General features: G+C 44.6%; 1 protein-coding gene across 1 annotated transcript in view; it reads right to left on the bottom strand.

Annotated features, from left to right (window-relative positions):
- Positions 1-534: 534 nt before the first annotated feature.
- sh3pxd2aa (SH3 and PX domains 2Aa) overlaps positions 535-26,210 on the bottom strand; it is a 193,069-nt gene continuing 167,393 nt past the window's right edge. The window contains exons 9-16 of the mRNA XM_056279980.1: positions 22,152-22,235; positions 10,252-10,369; positions 5,846-6,076; positions 5,667-5,773; positions 5,301-5,350; positions 3,387-3,506; positions 2,491-2,871; positions 535-2,406 (exon numbers count right to left, since the gene is read on the bottom strand). Coding sequence (XP_056135955.1) covers positions 814-2,406; positions 2,491-2,871; positions 3,387-3,506; positions 5,301-5,350; positions 5,667-5,773; positions 5,846-6,076; positions 10,252-10,369; positions 22,152-22,235 — 2,684 coding nt within the window. The 3' untranslated portion in view covers positions 535-813. The remainder of the gene's footprint in view (positions 2,407-2,490; positions 2,872-3,386; positions 3,507-5,300; positions 5,351-5,666; positions 5,774-5,845; positions 6,077-10,251; positions 10,370-22,151; positions 22,236-26,210) is intronic.

The raw sequence follows: 26,210 nt of genomic DNA, 5'->3' as shown, positions 1-26,210 counted from the left end.
ATTTCTCTAAGGAAGATAAAAATACTAACAAGACATTCAAAACAACAACAAAAACAACAGATGTATCAAAGATTATTTGTTGGCAGCGCTAAATGACTGCAGTTAAAAAATTAGTTATTTCCATGTGACTGTAGTCACTTATGAAGCTGTTTCTTCCTCTATACAGCATGTTGAAACACGTGAACTTAAAACACTCCAGATCGGATCTGTTTGCTTGGTTAGTGCTCCTCAGCCGAAGCTCTTAATTTGTTATGAAAATGCTTTTGGTGATGTTCATGCACCCAGAGGCATATGCCACTCTTAATAGTTTGGTGGATTCAGTGATCTGCCATTCACCTCTTAGGACCTCCTTTCAGGTGATCATACACAAAAGGCACTTATTTGGCATCGTAGCAAATGATGGGCAGGTATAAGGCTAGCCGTTGCCCTGCTTAACATATTTCTAACCAGATGTAAACCCCTTAAAGAGGGTATAATTCCCATTTATACCAATCCATATCTCAAAGATATTATATATTCACCAAATTTTCTTGACTCTAGGGTGGCCAAACCCATGTTTTTCTCATTTCTACATGACACACTTTAAATCCGTAGTGATCAATGTGTACATTTTAGTAAACCAGCACTGAAGGTGTCACTTTTTATACCCTTGAAAAGTTACATAGAGTTGTTTTTTCACACATGGTTGGTTTCAGAGATGTACATGGTTGAAGCATATTGCCTATGGGAGTTATCAGACAATATTAATAAGTAGGGGTGCCATCAATGTCCCTTGAGAAAAACAATGTGGGAAGGGGGGCTGGTAGAATAGCATTACTTCTTCTGCTCTAGGTAGTTGGAGGGGACCCAGCCCTTGCGAGGGAGCAGGCTGTCCTGCACCTGGCAGTACCACCATCCATTGGGGTTTCTCTCTAAAACCTCCAGATAGGTACCCTCAGTAAAACCCATAGTCTCTTCATCCCCCCGATAGTCAGCGATGGACACGTAAACATCCCTGCCCAGGTTATTGTGAATCATCTGGCTCTTCTCTATGGGTTTGGGTCGAACAGTGGATACAGGAATCCCATTGCGTTGGCCAACTCTGCTAAGAGAATCCTGTGCAGAGCTTGTACTGAATCCGCTACTTGAGGACCCCAGGCTGGAACGCTCAGCTGGCCTCGTCCGGCTTTCCACAACCACATGTGGGCGCACAGTGCTGAAGGAGGCATTTCGGCGAACGCCAAGAGTAGCAGAACCAGAACGGTACTGATCACTACTGCCCAGTGATTCATTTCGCCTCAAAGACCCCGTCATATAGTTGGTGTCCTTAGCTGTCTGCGTTGTGGTCACAAAGACAGACTGAGGCCTCACCGCTACTTGGCGCACACCATTCCTCATCCGGACCCCTCCATTGACCATCCCAGATGGCTTGGAGAAACCCCCAGGAGGCTTAGAAGGAATAGGTGGCGTGTTTCTCCGCAAACCCTGATGCTGTGGATTCAGGCCCTGCAGGTTAATATTGTTGAGGGTCAAAACACGCTGCTCATTCTTCTCCAGGCTGTTTGACTTACTCCCACTACTCCCATGTCCATCTGATTCCGAGCCACCTGCATCACCTACCTGTTGGACTGGCTCCAGGTAGAAGGAAGGGGCCCAGCCCTCCTCAGCACCCCAACGGATGTACCACCAACCACTTTCCTTCTTCTCCAGAGCCTCCACCTCAACCCCAGCTGGAAAGCTGATCTCAGAATCCTGGACCTTCTCGTAGGCGTCCAGGGTGCGATAAACACTGGGACACTCCAGGTCTGACTCACCACGGCTTCCCTTGGAGTAGATGGAAGAGAGATCTGAAGTGCTGCGAGAACAGATGGAATCCTCTGATGAAATAACAGAGGCTGTTTCAGAATCTTCCCCTCGCGAAGGTTTGATGCCATGTCGAAGCTGACTGGTAGGCCTCAACTGGCGTCTTAGGGAGGTGATGTCCATCCTTTCAGGACTTTGGGGCTCTGATTTGGTTAGAAGGGGTTTGGGCCTGACTGAAGGCTTAGGTTTAGTTGAGGGGCTCTGCCCTATCCTTTGCTCCACCTCACGGCTTAACCCTGGGCCTTTTCTGTGGCCTCTCCCTGACTCATCTGAAGAGGACCTAGGGCTGGAATCCATGTGTCTGCCCAAGGTCTGGCTCCGCTTATTCAATTCTGGAGTCATGGTCTTCATGGGTCTACCAGCTAAAGGTGAGGAGCCGGAGGGTTTGCGTGGGACTGTGGAGGAATGGTAGCTCCTTGGAGAGTCGGGTCGACTGCAGCCTTTGGCTGTGCTTTCATCACCACTGCTGGGCCTGAAGCCATCATTCTCATAGATGCACTCCTCTTTGGCCATCTCTTCCACAGACCTGAAGGATGCTCTTCGATGGCTAAAAACAGGGGAGGCCTTGCACACAGGAGGGGAGGCCTTGCAGACAGGAGGGGAGGCCTTACATACAGGGGGGGAGGACTTGCAGACAGGGGGGGAGACTTTGCAGGCAGGATGGGTATTGCGGTACTTATCGCTGATCACACCGCTTATCTTCACATCCAGAGGGTGCTCATCTTTTAGGGAATCTGTATCTGACTCACCTTCGCAGCCAATAGCAGGAATATCATATTCTGGTTCCTCGTATACACGCCTGCTGGGCAGTTCTGAGGTTTTGGAAGTGGAGTTACCAGAAAGGGGAGCCTCCTCAGAGTCTTGTTTTTTGACAGGTGGGGCTGGGGGCGGGACTTTTGGCCGGGTGAGTGTGCTGGTTCGACGGTTGAGGTTGGGCTTCTTGCGTTTATCAATGTAAGAGCAAGGGGCCCACCCCTCCATCTCTCCAATTTGTACGTACCACCAGCCTCCAGAACTCTTCTCTATTACCTGCATCACAGGAAAAGGGAAAATAAAAGGAATTCATCCGAAAGTTTGTCTCACATGTCATAATTATACTGTCCGTTTTTAGATCAAATAATGGTGATTTTTCTATTATGTGACAGGGCGTAGTTAAATGCAGATATGTAATTATGTAATTATAGTAATAACCAAAAATCACAGTTCATCAACAGCAATTACTTATGTAATGTGTTAAGAAAACATAAATTTACTTTTTTCTCCTGACATACCAATCTTGTTATCACAAACAGATTAATACAAAGTCAAAATTGTGTGCTTGACTTAAAAATGATGATACCATGAAAAATATTTTACATTACCTTCATCTCTTGCTGCCTATCAACAGAGAACTCTGTCTGCATCCTTATGTTCAAACACACATCTCAAGGTCACATCTGTATTGCGTCAGCCTTGATGCTATTAGGAGGCACTTGCTGGCCATGCATATTCAATAAGCCCTGACTATCATTTCAATGACAATAAATGTATACCGGGCCTCTTACATCAGCCTTTTGTCCTCCACGGAAACTGATGCCATCAGAGATGGAGGACTGGAATTCCGCTATTGTGTAGTACTCTGCTTCCACAGCAGGGGGCTCTGGTGGCTTGGGTAACTGGAATCCCTGCACACAGCCGAAGGAGAAGAGAGAGTTCAGTCATGTTTAGGCACCACTTTACCTTCAAAAATATTTAAACATCATGTGTAAACACAACATCCACTGCACGTTGTCCGTCTTGGGAGAGAGATCCCTCCTCTGTTGCTCTCCCTGAGGTTTCTTCCTATTTTTTCTCCCTGTTAAAAGGTTGGGTTTTTTTTCTAAGGAGTTGTTCCTTATCCGATGTGAGGGTCTAAGGACAGGATGTTGTGTTGCTGTAAAGCCCCTTGAGACAAATTTGTGATATTGGGCTATACAAATAAAACTGACTTGACTTGAGGCCTCTCACACGAGGGACAGTGACTGGGTATCGTGGTAACAGCATTTCCAGATAATTTCAGCTGGATGTCTGGTTGGTAAAAGACATACCACCTGATCCCACTGGCACTAATTCCCTCAATCTATAAATGTTGCGATAAGCTTTTCTATTTAGTGTTATTATATTTTTTCTTAAAAGGGCAGTAACCCCCCTTTTTTGATATTATTTCTATAATGTCTGAGAGCTACAACAGCAGCTACATCCCAGATAGCAAAGAATCTTTGGCCCAAATATGGCCCACATCTGCAGTTATCTTACGGCCCACATTTGGCCTTGAATGACGGCGTTGACTCAGGGTGAGTGTGGCTGCCTCAACTCAGCCACACTTGGGCCACATTTGGGCCACTTCTGGCCCACATAGTATGTGCTGTAAACCAAGTCAGGCCCCGTTCATTACATCTGGGCCATGTCTGGCCCACACAACACTTGCCGTAACTCAAGTCAGGCCCGGCTTATGACATTTGGGCCACATCTGGCCCACACAACAGTGGCCAGTGCCGTAACTGAGCTGTAAGTTCCAAAAGTGCCCCAGATTAGGCCCAAACGTGTCTGCTATCTGGGATATTACCTACAGCCAAGTTACCTACAGCAGCTCATATTAACGTTGCTGTAGGTAACTTTGGAGAGGGGAGCAATGTTGACACAACACCACCCAAAGAAATCCAGTCTCCCTTCACTCTACTTCCTCCCTCCCTCCCTCCCTCCCTTCCTGCCGTAAGCCCTCCATCCATAACAGCTTCATATACCCTTCATAACTGGTAAAATTCATATCGTAGTTGATAATCGATGCACGTGGATCTTTTTCAGCAAATCTTAGTAACATCAATGTTGTTGTGAAGCACTGTTTTAACTATAGGTGAAGCATTTGTAAAGATGGCTATTTTCAAAGGATCAACAGCACCTTGTGTGACGACCTCTGTGTCTGTGTGACGGCCATGAAGACAACCACATGCATCGCCATTGTTCATTGACGCATTTAAGAAATATTTTTTCAGCGAATCTCTTAGTTATCCCAACACTGGTGTTGTGAAGCATTTTGTACTTAAAGGTGAAGTATTTATTAAGCTGAATTAATATCCACCTCTACAAAAAAAGTAAAGCAATCCTTCACATTTTCACCGGAGATCGAGACGTGCACCAGACAAAACTGCATATTCAACACAAAGCTTCTAGGGAAAGAACAAGAACCACAATTTTTTTTTTCATTTTCCCACGGCCATTACGCTATGTGATCAAAAGGGATTTCATGATAATATATTAGATGGCCTGGTGGCCTGTCCAGGGTGTCTCCCCGCCTACCGCCCAATGACTTCTGGGATAGGCTCCAGCATCCCTGTGACCCTGAGAGCAGGATAAGCTGTTTGGATAATGGATGGATGGATATTAGAACCATAGAGCTACCTAAAGATACTTCAAGTGATCCTGACCGGCTTGTAGCTTACCAAGTTAGTTTCTCTTCTCGGAGGAGGTTTTTGTCTCAGATTTGGAGACCCTGAAGGAGGAAACAAACACTCTCTTAACATGATGAATTTCCCATTTACTCAACAAGCAAGCATTTGAAAGGGGAACCCAGTGTTAGTCAGTAACAACAAACTATGAGGCCAGTCTCAAGATGCGAGTTAAACCCAAAATCATCACAATCAAACATTTCTCTTTTCCCTTGTTAGTCTACAGAAAGCCAAGAAGCCGTTTAAATTACAAGACAAATCGGTGGAAAAACTGTTCTTTCATTTTGCTGAGACACAGAATACACCACCACCCTTCATAGCTTAGCTATGGCATCAAAGCCGAGGCAAAAAGATCCTTACCAATTTCAACTCGATGTGGCGCAACTCGAGCAACGGCAGGTGACCCCGGCTCAGCTTTTACTTTGTTGTCGTTCAGGGCAGCGCTCGCCCCCAACCCAAGACATGGGCTATTGGAGCCATGACCTGACCCAGAACTTAGTCTCCTGCCTGTTTCAGCATTTACTTCAGTGTTGTAGGGCATGGGCAGGCTGATCTCACTCTTGGAGATGTGGCGCTCGGGCGTGGAGGTGCTTTCCCCGTCTGTCTGGATGTCCTTCTCGCTGACTGACTTCTTCTGCAGCAGGTTGCTAATCTCCATGATGTTGCCGATGATCTCCACAGGGCCAGTAACAGTCTTCTTGCGGGGGGAGAAGTCCTCTTTCATCTTCTTCAGGTAGGAGGCAGGAGCCCAGCCCTCTTGGCCCAAGTACCTGCAGGTCAACATGTGATAAGAACAGCATAAACAGCTTCATCAGTTTTCCTAATAAACCATCATTGTTCCCTTCTGTTTTTATTTTACCCTTTACTATTGCACAGCCCACTGTAATAATAATGCAGGACATTTATACTGCTCTTTATCTAGACTCCCAAAGCACTTCACATTGAAGGGGGTAACTCACTTCAGCCACCACCAATGTGTAGCACCACCTGGGTGATGCACAGCAGCCATTTTGCACCAGAACACTCACCACACATCAGCTTGAGGTGGAGAGGGAGGAGTCATTGAGCCAATTACATGGGGGGATGATTAGGTGGCCAGATGGAGAGAGCCAGTTTGGGAATTTCACTAGCACACCGGGACCCCCTACTCTTTGTGATAAGTACCATGGGATCTTTAATGACCACAGTGAGTCAGGACCTCGGTTTAACGTCTCATCCGAAGGACGGCACCTCCTACAGCAGTGTCCCCGTCACTGCACAGGGACATTGGGATTTTTGTTGTTGTTGTTGTTGTTGTTGTTTTTTGTTTTTTTAGGACCAGAGGGAACACTGCCTCCTACTGGCCCACCAACACCACTTCCAGCAGTAGTCTCCCATCCAAGTACTAGTCGAGCCCACACCTGGTTAGCTTCTGTCATTCGGCAGAGCCAGGGTGCATGTTGGTATCATGGTATGGTGCTCTTAGATGCATTTACAAATGATGTGAACCATAGGCTCTGGGTCCAAAGTAAGTATGTATGTAATCAGAATAAATTCTGAGAATGTCCTACATAAAGAAACTCCTGTGAAATTGATCAAGTTTGCAGGGTAAACCATCCCCTTATCTGCAGAAGGTATGTTCTGTTCTGTTTCTAACTTGCTGAGTGGGCAGTTTCAAGTTAAAAAAAAAAGTCAGATAACCCATGAGCCTCACAAGCTCAATCATTGGGAGACAGAGGTTTATGGACTAAAAGTGAGTCCTGAGTGTAGATGTCAGGGTAAATCAACACAGGTCAGTGGTGAGAGCAAAGGAGGAAGAGCGGGGATTTGGCCACTTGATAACTTCAATATAACGCCTGCTTGTGTGTGTCATCACCACACACTTTCCTTGAACATCCCTCCACATTTCATCTATCTATCTATCTATCTATCTATCTATCGTTCTATCAGCATTGCATGTGGCACGGTGGCGCAGTGGTTAGCATGGTCGCATCACAGCAAGAAGGCCCTGGGTTCCAGCCCCGGGGTTCGTCCCAGGTCACCGTCTGTGTGGAGTTTGCGTGGTCTCCCCGTGTCTACGTGGGTTTCCTCCGGCGCTCCGGTTTCCTCCCACAGTCCAAAGACATGTAGGTCAGGTGAATCAGCTGTACTGAATTGTCCCTAGGTGTGTGTGTGTGTGTGTGTGTGTGTGTGTGTGTGTGTGTGTGTGTGTGTGTGTGTGTGTGTGTGTGTGTGTGTGTGTGTCGGCCCTGTGGCCTGCCGCCCAATGACTGCTGGGATAGGCTCCAGCATCCCCGTGACCCTGAGGGCAGGATAAGCGATTCGGATAATGGGTGGATGGATTGCATTGCATTGCACCTTTACAATGCACTCTACAAAATGTGCAACATAAATAAGTTGGATTGATTGATTGATTATTTGTTTGACCATTCAAAAGTAGTTTTCCAAATAATCCCTCTTCCTAAATAATGCAAGCAGGAGTTAGACTAAATACAGTGTGCTGACCAAAATATGTCACAAATGAACTGTAGTACAGAAGGGGGGTAGCCTTAGGTGAGTAAACAGACTGGCTCCTTGCTTTCAGTAAAGTGTTGCACTAAACGATCCATTTCTGGGCGCTTTGTGAAGCAGAATAATGTTCCAGACGTATGTGTGAGTCATCTGTGTGTAGGTGGACTCATTTCTAATAGGAAAGAATGGGACCGTTCCCGCCTCGCTGTCGACCACACTGCCGCGACCACAGTAAAAGACGAGCTGTAGCTGGACTGGACTGTGTGTCAAAAAGTGTCCCAGTGAGAGTTGCATGACTCAGAGATGCATCTGGAGAAAGATTTACTGCACAATGCGCTCTAAAAATGACTGCACGGTGCACGGGGCGCTGAGGAACAAGCATGCTTTTTTTGAACAAGCAGTGTCTGTATGCTGCCCATTCCACAAATATGCAGCGCTGAATGAAGCGGTAAGTCATTACTTGCACCAGGGAGGTGTGTGTGTGTGTGTGTGTGTGTGTGTGTGTGTGTGTGTGTGTGTGTGTGTGTGTGTGTGTGTGTGTGTGTGTGTGTGTGTGTGAGATGCAGTGGAGAAGCATGTGATAATCATCAGCACAGTGGAGATCTACTCACATGCCCCTCCAGGCCATGAGGCAACAAACAACTCTCAGGAAATACACACAGGCTGCATAAATAACACACATATGCACACACACACACACACACACACACACACACATGCCTGCATATACACACACACACAGATCTAAAGGCATATACACACCAGAGTGCATCTAAACACACACACAGACCCAAAAATGTGTGCACATATGCTTGCACACATGAAATTTGTGTCTCAAAGCAGCAATTTTCATTTTGAAGTGCTTTTTATAACATTTGGTCAAACTCTTTCCACATCACGACAGCTATCAAGTAAGTAGAAGCACTGAGGGGGAAAAAAAAAAACTCTCTGTGGCTGCCCTAGGCACTGTAAACTGAGACAGAAAAATTCATCCCCGCTCCTTATCAGCCAATCAGCAGAATCATTTGCAAGCCAGCCTCTTCATCGGTCCCTGCCGGCTGCCAGTTTTGCATGTTCACAAGGCTCTAAGCCAGAAGTGAGGGGGTGGATGGTTTTGGATTATGTCCTCAAAATGCAGCTAGCTCTTGCTAACTTCCACCCAGGATTGCTTACCAACACACATACATGTACACATGCATCTGCTGTACCATACAGAAAGCATGGCTCACTGCAGAGAGCATTACATGCAAATGGTTTCTCCTACATAACATCTAAAGATTGCTGCCTCAGTCATAACCCTGAGCAATGAGGACTACTCGATCTGCTCTCGTTCACTTCAGAAAGAATGGACATGATTCATCTCTGCTGTAGTTCCCCGGTGGTGGAACGAGTTCTCAAACTCCATTCGAGCCACTGAGTCCCTCTCCATCTTTAAGAAGAAGCTAAAAACCCAGCTCTTTCTCGAACACCTCCACACCTGATGGTATTAATAAAAATCCATCCATTATCCAAGTGGTTTATCCCAACTGGGGTCGCAGGATGCTGGAGCCTATCCCAGCAGTCATTGGGCGGCAGGCGGGGAGACACCCTGGACAGGCTGCCAGGCCATCACAGGGCCGACACACACACACACACACACACACACACACACACACACACACACACACACACACACACACACACACACACACACCTAGGGACAATATTTTACGGCCAATTCACCTGACCTGCATCATTACAGTAACTCAAATTCAACTCCTGCGGAGTTGAATCCAAGGTCAGGAATTCTAGGAATTACATCCAATTCATTGTAAAACCACCCAAAACCTTTAATATGGCAGGAGTTACTAGTGGCTAAACTATTGATTTTTTTTTTTATGGTAATGCACAGATATAAAATTTGTACATTACTCAAAATTTTAAGATGAGACTGCGGTTCAACACTAAATGTGACGAAATCTTTCTGCTGTCACAAAAAGATGAACCTAAAACAGCCAAGTCCCTGACAGGAGCTGACATGCCCATAGTGCAGAGGGGCGTCACCTGCCTGCAGTGTACAATAACGGTTGTGTTATCTGTTGTCAAAAGCTTGTTTGCATCTATGCACCCTATGCATTGTCTTTGTGCACCGCCGCTTGACACCTGTGTCCTATTGGACTTGAACCTAGTTTTTCAATACTTACTTGCGTTGTTGTCTCCTGACTAGATCCTTGCTTGTGTTGTATTAACTCTCAGATGTATGTCGCTTTGGATAAAAGCGTCTGCTAAATGAAATTGTAAAACTGTAAATAAAAACATTTACTTTTCGCTGCCCTCATTCACCTTCACCTTCACCTTCACCATTCACATTCACCAAAGTCCAGATCTGCATCACAATGAAACTGATTCAGGCAGCCCATGCTGTGATGCCCCTTACACTCACACATATGAACCAATCAGAGATGGCGCTGCTCACCTAATATACCACCAGCCCTCCAGGTTCTTTTGGATGACCTCCACGGTGACCCCTTTCTCGAAGCTGACCTCGTCCTTGCCTTGACTGCTGTATGGCTGTATTGTCACATATTTCTCCTCTGGAGGGGGAGGAGGGACATAAGAGAGAGCGATAGAGAGAGAGAAATAGAGGAGGACAGAGAGAGAGAGAGAGAGAGAGAGAGAGAGAGAGAGAGAGAGAGAGAGAGAGAGAGAGAGAGAGAGAGAGAGAGAGAGAGAGAGAAAGTAATGAGAAGTCATCATCAAATACTATTACCTGAAGGGGTCCATCAGTTAATCCACTGCATGGTCTGATTCTTCCCAGAAGGTCTTTGTCAGGAAGAGAAAGTAGCAATGGTGACCTACTTGAAATAATTTTCTCATCTCCACACCAATACAAACATGGCCTCTTACACAACCATCTTCATCCCAGAGTGATAACTGGCTTTCTCTACTGGTAGTTTCCACTTTCCTCCCCCTGACATCCTATGCCATTTCTTATTCTCTCTCTCACTCCCTCACTCAGTCCTTCAACATAACTGTGTCGGGATTAATCAAACTATCTGGAGCCAACTGACCCTGATGGGCAACTAGTGGTTGGAGGAGAGCACCCCAGAGCCAGAAGAGAGGGTTCACAGTGCAAGATCTCTCTTCTCGGATCCCTAGCTGTGCTCAGCCTCAGTCTCATGTTCTGCTGGCCTTCCAAAACCCTGATGAGAAAGGAAATTCTACAAAGAGTTTACTAGGTAGTGATAGAGTGATGGTGGATTTTGATAAAGATCGTATAAGGGATTAAAGGATTGGAATAAAAAGACTGGGTTGAGGACAGTGGCAGAGAGAGTTTAATTTAATTTCTTTTTTTTCTTCTTTTTTTTCAGTTGCCAGCTGCTAAATATCAGATGGCAGCAGATATAAACACGTATGCAGATGATTCACTACTTAACTGACAAAGCCACTGATCTATCTTTGGCATCTGGATATATACTTTAAATACAGTTATAGCTGCATTAAGGGATTTCTGACTGCTAGATGTTAGCTGGTAGTGCTACATAGATTCCCAAACACACACTCGCAACTAAGCTGCTCCTCATCCCTCATTTCATGTGTCTACAGTGGCTGAACTGTAATAAATACTGTGCTTGCAATCCATTCTTTCAACTGATTATTGTTCGCATGGGGACTCAAAAGTACCGTCAATGTTGCTCTAGTTCTTCTGTTACATATGTAAGTATGCAATTTGTTTGCTAGCATGTTAGCCTAAGAACTTGTTAACTTCATACATGTTTCTGTGTTGTCCTGCCTCTCCTCTATGTGAGCGCTCTAGGTTTAAGCAACCCCATTGATGCTCTTTCAACGTTGTATTCTGTAAATTGTGTAAACACAACATCCATTGCACTTTGTCCGTCTTGGGTAAGAAATCCCTCCTCTGTTGCTCTCCCTGAGGGTTCTTCCTCTTTTTTCTCCCTGTTAAATGTTTTTTTTTTGTAGGCAGTTGTTCCTTGTCCGATGTGAGGGTCTAAGGACAGGACGTTGTGTTGTTGTAAAGCCCCTTGAGACAAATGTGTAATTTGTGATAACGGGATATACAAATAAAATCGACTTGACTTTATGTTAGAATCAGGCTATGCTATATGTGAGTCAACATGTCTTTAATTTGAAAATGTGTTTAAAGCTGCATCCATCCCATGTCTCCATTAACAAATCGCTATTTTATCAATCTGGACCATGGAGTCAGGTTGCATAATGTTAACTGTCATCTTTACCATGGTTGGAGACACTCCAGTTTTTGTATATATGGTAGTTGAAATATTTTGGTCATGTAGGACGAACACTAGTGCAGCAGCAAACACATACTTGTTGGAAATAATTCCAGCAGGAAAAAAAATACTTAAACGTGGTGCCAGTGTGGCGATTCTTCTGTCAGACAATCGATGTAACTGTAGAACAATGAGGCAATGTAGTTTGATGAAGTTTAGACTTCCTGTGGTAGCTCTGGTCCAAAGATCACATTCTAACAAGGGTGCGGACTATTTACTGGTGGGTTGACAGCACATGAGCCACAATGGCTGCTATACCTTGATTGTAGTCCAAGAAAATCACTTGCAACAGGTCTATTTCTCTCTGACGCCTACATCAAACTGTTGGATTTAGTAACTGTAATATTGATTGATTGTCCTACAAAATCGACACATTGGCACCGAATTTCAAATGGATAATGCAAAATCTTAGGGATCGCAGCGCTAAATAGCATACAACATCATTTAAATAAATGTTGTGTGAAATATATTGGCATTGATGCTTTGTTCTTCTTGTACAGTGCATGCAAGGTGCAGATAATATGACCAGAGTCTTTCCCATTTGTCTGAGATTCTTGAATCTTCCTGGACACATTGGCTGGCACCAGTTTGACCTAGCGGAAATTGCAGTACACTGGAGTATTGGTTCTCAGTAGGGTCAGCAGTACTAGCAATCCTTTCACATAACAGGGAGTCATCTGATTCACTGTTAATACACACAAACACGTCGCTCAATGCAGCCTCAATTTTCTGAGCACCATGAGAACAAAATCACCTTCAGATTGTGGAGGGTAAAAGCCAAGCAGCATGGAGGCAGGAAGAGGTGAACAAGATGGGAGATGGGCAAGAATGTGTGAGTAGGAAGGCTGGATTAGATGTGAGGAGTCGTATATTTCATGGATGTATGTGTGTATGTGTGCATGCGTGCACAGACACTAGCTATTGTCAGTTCTCGAAGGGTGGGGTAAACCAAGCCAGGGGGCTCATGTTCCTCCCTTGCTTGTCATTCCAGAACCGCTGAGGTCAATAATATGGAGCAGTGTGGAATGTCTGGCCATGACGCTCAGCTGGCAAAGGGAGTGTGTATGGAGGTTGGTGTGTGTTTCTACACATGTAATGGGTGTTTCTGTTTGAAGATTAGTTTGTGTGTATTGGTGTGTGTCTATTTGTGTGTGCCACATGCTTTAGTGTGTGCTGATGTGTACAATTGTGGTTAATTCTTGTGTGTATGTGTTTGTTTGTAGGGGACAGGGGTTGTGAAATGCTCCATGTGTGAGCTGATGAGAGTATTTGCAGATGGCAAATGGCAGTCAGAGCATGAGCCCCCCTCTGGGAGACACCACAGAGTCAGCTGAAGAGAGGGGGCTGAGCATAGACCAGCCAGCCCCTGAGGAAATCAGATCAGAGGAGGTCTTCTCACAATTTCCCCTTGCTGAACCAGGAGATGCCCAAACGCCTGGTTGGTTTGCCACAGCTCAACTCCAGGATTCAAATCTGGCCCAAGCATAGAGACACAGATGGTGCAGATGATGGATGGGGTCCTACAACCTGGGGTGAGTGAACTCAGATACCCTCACTTTGCACAACAAAATGAGGCTTTATATAATACAAAAAGTCAAAATGACTGTAGTTAACCAATTAATTGGACCCAGTACCTATATTTCTAAGGTCATGTATCTCGCTCATACTCACCTACTTGGGACACATTTGCGGCCCCAGAAAACCTACGAGGAGATCATGGCAAGGTTCTACGGGCCGGGAGTCAAATGGGAAGTTGAGGACTACTGTCAACACTGTGCCGAATGCCAGCTAACCATCCCCACAACACCAGCACCTGGACCGCTGGTACCCCTACCTATTATCAAAATCCCATTCAGCCATGGACATCATGGGTCCCTTGCCAAAGTCAGCATGAGGTCACAGCTAAATCCTGGTGATCCTAGACTACACCATGCCCAGACGCCATACCACTGTGACCTGCCACTGCCAAAGCTGTCGCCAGGGAGGTATTTTTACTCTTCTCCCGGGTTGGGATTGCCTCAGAAATATTGACTGATCAGGGGTCATGCTTTATGTCAAAGGTGATGGAAGTGATGTCCAAACTGCTGAGAACCTTGGTGTACCACCCCCAAACAGATGGATTGATAGAAAGATTTAAGTACTATGTACCATATGTACTATGGTACTTTTATTATTATTAATTTCCCCAAATCCAGATGTGACTTTCAGAAGTATCTTCTATTGAATAAGCTTCCAACTCAAAGAAACCATCAACAGGTACAATTATATCTGCTCAAAGGTAAGTTAGCAACATTTTTAAGTTTCCTTTATTAATCCCTTTGGGGAAATTCAGTTACTGCAAATAAACCCATCCTAGCTGTGATCTGTGTAGCTAGGAGCAGTGGGCTGCCGCCTTCATGCTGCGCCCGGGGACCAACTCCAGTTGTTTTCCCATTGCCTTCGTCAGGGACACAGGTAGGAGTATAAACCCCAGGACCTTCTTGCTGTGAGGCGACAGCACTAACCATTGGGCCACTGTGCTGCATAATTTTACCTCTACTTCCCATGTAGATGTGACATTGATGCCCTTAACGGTGGTGAAGCTCATCTTGACAGTTTGTTGGACAAAGCATCAGTAAATTAAGGAGGTTGGACTTGGGAAATTTGGAAATGGGGAAATCGAGTGTTTTGTGTGCCTGGGGTTTATTGTCAGTATCTTGGATCACATCCTCCTTTTTCTTTATAAAGTGCCACATGGGAGCGTCTCCATAGCCAAACGGTTACAGCACATGCCACATGGCTGCAACTGTCGCTGGTTCAATTCCAGCCAGCAACCTTTGTTGCATGTCATACCCTTCTTTCTCTCCCACATTTTCCAGTCTGCCTATTCACTGTCACTATCTAATAAAGGTAAAAAACAAAAACAAAAATGATCAAAAAATATATTAAAAGTGAGGCGTGGTAAGCTTGTGCCTCCGCAAATAGGCCAAAACTCATACTGCTTCTCTTCCATTGGCAATTTACATCTCCATCTACATAATCCCAAATACTGGGTCTGCTTCTCCTCTCCTTTACTACTACTACTACTTTCGGCCGCTCCCATTAGGGGTCACCACAGTGGACCATCCGTTTCCATTTCTTCCTGTCCTCTGCATCTTCCTCTGTCACACCACCCACCTGCATGTCCTCCCTCACCACGTCCATAAACTTCCTCTCTTTTCCTCTTCCCTGGCAGCTCCATATTCAGCATCCTTCTCCCAATATACCCAGCATCTCTCCTCCACATATGTCCAAACCATCTCAATCTTGCCTCTCTTGCTTTGTCTCCAAACCGTCCAACTTGAGCGGTCCCTCTAATATACTCGTTCCGAATCCTGTCCTTCTTCGTTACTCCCAGTGAAAATCTTAGCATCTTCAACTCTGCCACCTCCAGCTCCGCTTCCTGTCTTTTCGTCAGTGCCACTGTCTCCAAATCATATAACATAGCTGGTCTCACAACCATCCTGTAACCTTCCCTTTAACGCTTGCTGGTACCCTTCTGTCGCAAATCACTCCTGACACTCTTCTCCACCCACTCCACCCCGCCTGCACTCTCTCTTCTTCACCTCTCTACTGCACTCCCCATTACTTTGGACAGTTGACCCCAAGTATTTAAACTCATATGCCTCTCCTCTCCTTTACTATTGGCAGTAAATCAGACTCTGTGTTAACAGCCTACACAGCTGTAAATTATCCCTCATCTACTCTTATCACACGATCAGCACTTTGGTTGACAGGGATAAGCCCCTCTCCCATTAGATAGCGAATAGGGGAGGACAGGACTGAAGAGGGAGGAGGAGAGAAAAGCGAAAGGATTGAAACTCCTATATTCAGATAGTAGCTGCTTAATTCGTAATGTTTGTTTTAGTCTGCTTGACTTATCAGATGAGTGTGTTTTACTGCTTTGGGACACAGTTCACCTAATTGTCAAGGATGTTGTCAGTCATGAAAAAGTATATATGTAGTTGACTTCCACATACTCGCCTGTGACTGCCCGACATTTCAGGCATTTCATGTCCTATGCAGCAAATCCCATCTAAAAATGCCAAGTAACATGAAATAAACTCTATGAATTATATTCAAATATTTTTTAACGCTTGTATGATTGAAAGATAGTTTGATATAGACACATACAAAGAAGCAGACAGATGGGACAGACACACGTAAGCAGAGACATAATGTGCCGCATTCATCAAGGCACTTAAGAACAAATTGTTGTGTAAATACTTAGTACCAACACATAAACATGAGGTTTTTGGAAATCCACCTCGTTTGCATGTCGGATGGAAATATTTGAATACTTGAGATCACGTGTAATAATAATAATGAACTTTCTTCTTCTTTCAGCTTGTTCACTGTTTCTCAGGGGTTGCCACAGCGGATTTTACGGTTTCCATCGGTACCCTGTGAGGGCACAGCACCAATGGTGGCCATTGTTAACCCGGGCCTTGACTGATGTGGTATGGAGGCTCGACCGATCTGGTATGGTCTTGTCAATTCGCATAATGATTTGGCAAAATTTTACATCGGAGGCCCTTCCTGACACAACCACTAACCCTATGGAAACACACGTGTGTGTGTGTGTGTATAGTATATATTTATATATATTTTAATAAACACATATATCCAAAGTAACAAATACTATATCTAAACTAGCAAAAAAAAAAATTTTTTTTTAAATCACTGTCTGGAAAAATGAACGCCAGCCAGGATGACTGTCAGAACAGCTGGTCTGCGTGGGCTAGCAGTTAGCTTAGTCTGCTCCATTTCCGCGTCCTGTCAGACCGCCCTCAGTGGGCAGCTTATGTTCTTCTGCGGGAGAGAGTATCTGGGAGTGCTTGTGGGTGCATGGTCCACAGCAGGAGAGAACGATTTTCAATTCTGCCATGGTTTTAAGGGCGAAATTGTTTCACCAGATACAGTACTGCTATATCCGATAATGTTATAGTGAGAGGTAAGGCGCGGGGTTGGAAATCACCTGTGAGGTTGAGCAGGGAGTTAAGCGTATTACAGTCCACGGGCAGCGATGGTCCCTACGTTGTTTATCAAAATACGCATGTGGGTAGGATGGAAACCTCATGCATCTGAACACTGAGAAGTATGGCGGCGGTTGTTAGCTCATAAAATGTTACGAAGAAAAATCTATGATGGAAAAAGAACTACTGTTCCGGGAGCTATTAGCTTGTTTGCAGTGTAGCCACTACTTCTGCTGCCAGCAGAAACTCCTCTTTCCTTAGTCTCTCTCAAGTCCTCTGTGACCTCAAGCCAGGCTGGAAGACATGATGCCATGTCTTCACAGCCATCAAACATCACACCTAGAGAGCATTGTTCAAGGTTCTCCATCTTGACTGAGCCAAGGTTCTTTCTTTATGTGTTACGCAGCAGTCTATAGATTCACTGGGAGAAGCAGGGCTTGGCAGTTCAAAATCAGAAAAAAAAACATGGTACTAGTGCAGACACGTGATTTTCCAAAAGTGTTTCTTTGACAAAAGTCAAGCCAATGAAACTCTGGATTGACTAAGAGCTTAGTTCAAACATTTATGCCCCTTTTCCACTACATGGTACTGGCTCAACTTGACTCGACTCGACTCGCAGAGGGGCTTTTTCCATTACCGTAACAGTACCCCCTCAGCGTAGCTGGTCTGCATTGATTCTGGTACCTGCTTCAGCTTTTTTGGAACCTCGACAAAGGTGGTACCAGAAAAGTGGTAACAGTTACCAAAATGCCGGTACTTTCCAGTAATGGAAAACGAAAAAAGTTGAGTCGAGTCGAGTCGGTACCATGTAGTGGAAAAGGGGCATTAGTTTGCATTTTTGTTAGTAGCTTGCTATAAGATAGGTTAGCTACACATTCATGTCAAAATTACTTGTAAAAATCTGGTTAAACCAAAAGCAGGAGCAGTGGGCTGCCGCCTTCATGCTGCACCCAGGGACCAACTCCAGTTCTTTTCTCATTGCCTTGCTCAGAGGCACAGGCAGGAGTATAAAAAACCAACCGCAGACACGGGGAAAACATGCTAACGCCACACAGAGGACGACCTGGGATGACCCCCCAAGGTTGGACAACCCTGGGGTTTGAACCCAGGACCTTCTTGCTGTGAGGTGACAGTGCTAACTACTGGGCCACTGTGACGCCTAAGTGCTGAAATAATGCAAAAGGAGGACTGATGGTAAAGTTCCATTGTACAAGTCATTTTGAAGTGTTTTATAGTGGTTCAAGATCGAGTTCAGATTTATCAGCTGTTCCTATGAAAGAAAGAAGAAGCACATAACAGGCTTTGGAGAGGGCGATTCCAGAAGTACAGAGCAATTAGATAGCATACAAAAAAACCACAAAAAAAAATGCCGTCAAACAGTGTTGTACAGAGAATATACTCACAAAGGCCAGGTAAGGCACTACAATGCTAATATGTGATGCTGACATCTTAGGAGATGGTCTCCAACTGTTTTGCGCCTTCGTCCTCTGGTGGCGGCAGCTACCTCTGCCTAATGTTGACCAAGCCCATATCAGTAAATATGCTCCTGCCCTGATCAGCCACATGGTCTGCATGCATTAGTTCCAGTGGTTGGATGATGCCTAACAGTGGATGGTTGAAGGTAACACCATCACTTGAGGCATTAAGAGGCGTTAGTAACAAACAGACTGAAACAAGCAGATCTCGTGACCTTAGGGTAGCCGGTTTGGACCCCTTAACCCCTAACAGAGAAAAATGAGAGAGGATGCCAAGTCTAGTTTTTTTTTGTTTTATATCCTAAATCCCAATTACTCGCGACGTGCTGGTCGACCCACAACCCGCAGGTGGGTCGGGTTCGGGTAAGATTGCCAGAAAATAACACGGGTTTGAGCAGGCGGATCAAAAAGTGACAAAGTGACGTCCGGGTAGCGTGGCAGACTATTCCGTTGCCTAAAAACAAGGGGATCACCTGTTCAAATCCCCGTGTTACCTCCCGCTTTGTCGGGCGTCCCTTCAGACACAATTGGCTGTGTCTGTGGGTGAGAAGCCGGATGTGGGTATGTGTTCTGGTCGCTGCACTAGCACCTCCTCTGGTCGGTCAGGGCACCTGTTTGGGGGGGAGGGGAACTAGGGGGAATAGCGTGAGCCTCCCATGCGCTAAGTCCTCCTGGTGAAACTCCTCAGTGTCAGGGGAAAAGAAGCAGCCACATGTATCAGAGGAGGCATGTGGTAGTCTGCGGCCCTCCCCGGATTGGCAGAGGGGGTGCAGCAGCGACAGGGACAGCTCAGAAGAGTGGGGTAATTGGCCAAGGACAATTGGGGAGAAAAAAAGGGAAAAAATGCAGAAAAGAAAAGAAATATTTAGTAGGCTGGACCCAGATGTTCTTAGGCTGAGATACACAGGGCTGCCAACACTCACATGTGTGGCGTGAGTCTCACAACACCGAGGCAAATCTCACGCCAAAACACTGCAACGGTAACACACATGAACAGGCAAACGCAGAAGTCTTTCTGGTACAGTAACGGTTAAACCAAGCGAACGACTTTGACTCTAGAAGACAGCCGAGTATTCAAAAACTGGGTCTTTTATCTGTTTCCATGGAGATGCATCTTAAATTACTCTGATTGATGCGCGATGCTTATCTCCGTGTTGAATAAATAACAGCCAACTAGCTTACTTTTTTTTAAAAAAATTTTTTTTATTATTAGGGAGTTGTTCCTTATCCGACGTGAGGGTCTAAGGACAGGATGTTATAATGCTGTATAGCCCATTATCACAAATTTGTAATTTGTGATAATGGGCTACACAAATAAAATTGACTTGACATAAGCTGTCTAACATTAAGTGCATGACAGAGAAAAGAATGAATCCAATGAATGAAGGTGCACGCGCGGTGCAAAATCTCACTCTGGCTAGGTTACCAAAGCTGGCAACTCTGAGATACAATAGGTTATGCCTTGCAATCAGTGTATTATTCTGGGCTACTACTACTACTACTACTACTACTTTCGGCCGCTCCCATTAGGGGTCGCCACAGCGGACCATCTGTTTCCATTTCTTCCTGTCCTCTGCATCTTCCTCTGTCACACCAGCCACCTGCATGTCTTCCCTCACCACGTCCATAAACCTCCTCTTTGGCCTTCCTCTTCTCCTCTTCCCTGGCAGCTCCATATTCAGCATCCTTCTCCCAATATACCCAGCATCTCTCCTCCACACATGTCCAAACCATCTCAATCTTGCCTCTCTTGCTTTCTCTCCAAACCATCCAACATGAGCTGTCCCTCTAATACGTATATTCGTTCCTAATCCTGTCCTTCTTCGTCACTCCCAATGAAAATTTTAGCATCTTCAACTCTGCCACCTCCAGCTCCTCCTCCGGTCTTTTTGTCAGTGCCACTGTCTCCAAACCATACAACATAGCTGGTCTCACAGCCATCTTGTAAACCTTCCCTTTAACTCTTGCTGGTACCCTTCAAACCACTCCTGACACGCTTTTCCACCCACTCCACCCTGCCTGCACTCTCTTCTTCACCTCTCTTCCGCACTCCCCCTTACTTTGAACAATTGATCCCAAGTATTTAAACTCATCCACCTTCGTCACATCGACTCCTTGCATCCTCACCATTCCACTGTCCTCCCTCTCATTCACACATATGTATTCCATATTGCTCCTACTTGCTTTCATTCCTCTTCTCTGCAGTGCATACGTCCACCTCTCCAGGCTCTCCTCAACCTGCATCCTACTCTCACTACAGATCACAATGTCATCCGCAAACATCATAGTCCAAGGAGACTCCTGTTGAGAATGTCACTTGAAAACAGTAGAATATTGGTTAAATGTGTCAAACTCTCTCTCTCCCCTTACAGCAGCTACTCATCAGACTGGTTGTGTAAACACAAATCATCTTTTGTCCCTAACAACTTGCCCAGTTAAACAAGGGTTCTAAAAGGGAACAAACACCTGTTTCTTTACTGCATCATTACCACTACATTTTCAGCTACTAACTATGTAATCTAATACAGCCTTTGAGTTACTGTAAGCAAAAGCATACAATAACTGACCTGGGTTCATCCAGGCGTTAAATTCTCTCTGATTAATAACTAATTTGTACCCTCTCCCTCCCAGCTGGTCCAGGATAGACAGATGGCAATCCAGGCAAGCTAAATCAGGCCTTATTATTGATAATGAGAAATAATGGGGGGATATAAGTTTTAGAGAGGTTACTCTGGTCAGAGACTGACTTCCCCTGAATCAAATAAAACTACTAGATGTCTGTTAGAGGCTCTTAATAATTTGAAAACCAGACAAGCACCATGCTACCAGAGCAAGGACCGTCTGAATAATGAAGCGCTGATTTACTGCATAAAAAAGTGACTGTATTCGACTAGTGCCCTTCTTTTGATATTAAAGAAATATTGACCTAATGAAACCACGGTGGCCATGGGAGCTGGCTGAAATGGGACTAAATTAATTCGGAAATGTTTTTCATGTCTCCCTGACTCATCTTTTCATCAAAAAAAGCTTTAAAAAAAACACAGAAGTCATTAAAACGTAACAACTTCTGGACTGGCTAGCTAGAATGGGTGGTGTTTCGCACTGTGGGAAGCGATTAGCTTTATTTATCTAAATCTCTTTCATGTAGCCCAATTGTTTGTTATTCAAGTGAAAGCTGATGAAAATCCAGTTATAGTAGTTACTTTTTTTTTTTATTGTGGGAGATGAAACAAGGACACCCAAAATGCTTCTACTTGTAGCGGTTCCTGTTGGCTAACTATCCTTGGCGTAAATTAGGATGTTTATCACAAGTCAGCAGAGTATATATACTTGAGAGTGTGTGAGGAAGGGGCCTCTGCAGGGGCCTGGGAGTTGTGATTTACTATATTTGCATCCAAGGCCGAATAATAAATGGTTTGTTTATTTTTCGCACTGTGTAGTTTAGATGTGTGTGTGTTGTGATGGCAAGATGTGCATAGATAGGTGGGTAAGGGTCTGTGTCTAAGCCCATACATGTATACATGTATGTAGCGTGTATACATGTGAGAGTGTTGTGCGTATATGTGTGTGTAGATATGTGCTGCCTTGCATGTTCACCTCGGCTATGTTGGCGGTTGACTATGCCCCCCAGGGTCCAGCGGCGGTCCAGCCTCCTCAGGTGAGCCTTGCGTCTCTTAGTAACTGATGACAGTGAGGAGCAAACAAAAGGGGAATAAAGAAACATGAAGGTAAGAGGCATGACGGAAGCAGATTGAAAAAAGGTATTAATGCTTTTGTTACCAACAGGGAAAAGATATTTAACGGGGGGATGAACAAGATCATGTTAAAGAGTAAAACCCTTGAGAAGGAAAAGAGATTTCTTATATTAGTCAATTAGCCAAATGCAAAGCTATCCAATTATCTCAACACTGCTACTTTCATGCACGTAAACGCCTAAATAAAGTTTACATGAGCAAAAATTAATAATGTTATCATAATTAAACTGGAAGGCAAAATAAGTAGTCTAAAAACATGACTGTTTGGAGTTATGGGGTACATATAAAACAGCAGTTTAGTGTGACACATGATGATGGAGTGACTGAAGAGAGTGGCCTCTCCTATATTCAATCTAATTATGGCTTACATCCCGCTATTTCAAAGTACAAATGAAAGAAAACGTTGCTGAACAAAGTTTAAAATTGCACTCATGAAACATCAAGAAATATTTAAAGAATGTGATATGTAATAATCACATCTGTGTGATAGCTTAGGCTTCCCATACCCATTTCTTTTCTCCCACATGCATTGCCAGATTCAGATGTCTGACATCTTAGTTGAATATATGATAACTTTAGGTTTTACTCAAGACGGACATTATAGAGGAAGTATGAATCCCCACACACACATTTGAAAGGTATAGGGAAAAGAAGTGCTCTATAGTAAACAGATATTTCCTAAGAGTCAGACAGACAGTGACTTGTCCTTCTTGCCCAGTGACACAACGCATTCCCCTTATAAAAGCGAGGGGACAATAATGTGCATTATAATGTAACATATCTCTATGCAGAGTAGTTTGAATACATTTGGTTAATGGTAACTAGGATCCTAGATCCTGGCTGCCTGAAATCATTTTAATATGGAATTCCTGTTATGAGAATCAGAATAAGAATCAGAATCAAGTTTATTGGCCATATAAGTTTGCACATACATGGAATTTGACTCCAGTTTTGTAGCTCTCTCAGTGTACTTAACATAGAGTAACAACACTACAACACAACAATCTTCAGATATACGTAGACACAAGGATTGACTATATACAGGTGAAATAAGAGGCAATAAAATGCCATGGTGCAGAGAATATATCAGAGATACTGAAATGGATGTTAGCAGGTTACTTACATACATGCCTAAGGTAGACGGGCATGATAGTGCGTACAAGTATACGTAAAATGTACAGTACAGTATATACAAATGGCTGGATTTATTTGACATCAATTGATCACTGTATACTATTAGACAGAATAAATGGTAATTTTGGTGTCTCTAGCTTAGCTCTCGCTAGGCTTAAGTCCTATTTATCTAGAAGAACACATGATGTCTGCTTATAATAATACACCAAAATTCTCTGATGTTAAATATGGCGTACATCAGGGCTCGGTTCTTGGCCCTTTACCTTTTTCTCTTTATATTTCATCGCTTGGCCAAATTATAAGCAGTAATGGAATAAATGTCCATTGCTATGCGGATGATACTCAGCTGTATGTGCCTATAAGGGTTGATGATGGTACTCAGATGACTAATTTTGAGTCCTGCTTGGCTATTGGGAAAAATTGGATGTCACTAAATTCCCTGCTTTTAAATTCAGATAAAACTGAGATGCTGGTCATTGGCCCTGCTAGACATCTCATCTCATCATCCGCCACTTCTCCAGGGTCGGGTCGCAGTGGCAGCAAGCTAAGTAGGGCACTCCAGATGTCCCTTTCCCCAACTATGCCCTCAAGCTCCCCCTGGGGGATCCCAAGGTGTTCCCAGGCCAGATTGGCCATGTAGTCCCTCCAGCGAGTTCTGGGGCTACCCTGGGGGTCTCCTCCCAGTTGGATGTGCCTGGAAAACCTCCAAAGTAAGGCGCCCAGGAGGCATCCTAATCAGATGTCCGAACCACCTCAACTGGCTCCTTTTGATGCAAAGGGGCAACGGCTCTACTCTGAGCTCCTTCCTCACCATATCTCTAAGGCTGAGCCTGGACAACCTACAGAGGAAACTCATTTCAGCCACTTGTAGCCGCGATCTCACCCTTTCGGTCACTACCCAAAGCTCATGATCATAGGTGAGGGTTGGAACGAGGACTGACTGGTAAATTGAGAGCTTTGCCTTCCGGCTCAGCTCCCTCTTCACCACAATGGTCTGGTACAACATCCGCATTACTGCTGATGCTACACCAAGCCACCTGTCAATCTTCCGCTCCATTTTACCCTCACTTGTGAACAAGACCCCAAGATACTTGAACTCCTTCACTTGAGGTAACAACTCATCCCAACCCGGGGGGAGCAAGTCTGTCTTGGGAGAGATCCCTCCTCTGTTGCTCTCCCAGAGGTTTATTCCTATTTTTTCTCCCTGTTAGCACTTTGGGTGTCTAGATAAAGCAATATAAAAATGTAATCCACTATTATCATTATTATTATTATTGATAAGAGTTTTTTTAGGGCGTTGTTCCTTATTCGATGTGAGGGTCTAATAACAGGATGTTGTACTGTTGCAAAACCCACTGAGGCAAATTGTGATAATGGGCTATACAAATAAAATTGACTTCTTGACTTGACTTAGTTGTACCACATCCTATCTCCACTCCTGTAGGGTTCCTCTTTGGCCTGACAAAGTTGCCTGAATTTTGCTGTGAACCAGGGCTTATTGTTGTTGAAGGTACAGAAAGTTTTGGTGGGTGCAGACATATCCTCACAAAAGCTGATGTAAAATGTCAAAGTGTCAGTAAGTTTGTCCAGGTTTGTAGATGCAGCCTCAAAAACACTCCAGTCAGTGCAGTCAAGGCAGGCCTGGAGCTCCAGTTTTGACTCACTGGTCCATTTCTTTACAGTTTTAACCACAGGATTTGCAGATTTTAGTTTCTGCCTGTAGGTTGGGATAAGATGAATCGGGCAGTGATCAGACAGTCCCATGGCTGCAAGGGAGCCAGAGCGATAGACGTCCTTTAATATTGTGTAGCAATTTCCAGAGTGTATATGTCCCTGGTGGGACATTTAACATGCTGTCTATATTTTGGCAGTTTGGGGCTCAGGTTTGCTCTGTTAAAATCCCCAAGGATAATGAGAAGGGAGTCTGGATATTTGCGCTCCATGTTTGTAATTTGATCAGCCAGGTGTTTTAATGCCTCTTTAACACAGGCTTGGGGTGGGATATAGACACCGACCAGAATAAATGATGAAAATTCCCGCGGTGAATAGAATAGTTTACAGTCAATGAAAACGGTCTCTAAGTGAGGGCTGCATGATTTCTTCAACACTGTGACATCTGTACACCAACATTCGTTTATGTAGAAGCATATGTTGCCACCCCATTTTTTCCCCGATAGCTCCACATCGTGGTCGGTCCGGAGGAGTTGGAACTGTGGCAGATGAAGTGTACTGTTTGTGACGTGCTCATTAAGCCAGGTTTCAGTGAGACAAAGGGTGGCAGATCTGGGAAAGTCTGAGTTTTTTCTGTTTAAGAATAGCAGTTCATCCATCTTGTTGGCCCGAAAGCGGACATTCTCCAGGTGGATTGATGGGAGCGCAGTTCTAAATCCCCGCTGTCGCAGTTTAACGAGCACTCCGGCTCGCTTACCCCTTCTGCATCTTCGCCATAGTCCACACAGGGCTGTACAAATCAAGACCTCGGCAAGACTTTCATTAAAACGTTCCGTTAAAGTCGGTGAAAAATTCTGTTCAGTTTCTCCAGTGGACAGTTGGAGGCTTAAAAGTTCTTCCCTGCTGTATGTGATCAGTGAGTGGACGCTGGAAACTAAACAAATAAACAAAAACAGAAAAAAAGTACAAGAGAGTGCAGAACCGAGGTTACCATCTGCAGCCCCATCTTGATGATGAGAATTACGGTTTCTAATGGCCAAGATTGTTTATTTCTATGTAACCCTTCTAATGTCTAATATGGTAGATAGATAGATAG

This window comes from Lampris incognitus, chromosome 5 (genome assembly GCF_029633865.1).
Source record: "Lampris incognitus isolate fLamInc1 chromosome 5, fLamInc1.hap2, whole genome shotgun sequence".
NCBI lineage: Eukaryota > Metazoa > Chordata > Actinopteri > Lampriformes > Lampridae > Lampris > Lampris incognitus.
This window is presented reverse-complemented; position numbering and strand designations above follow the sequence as displayed.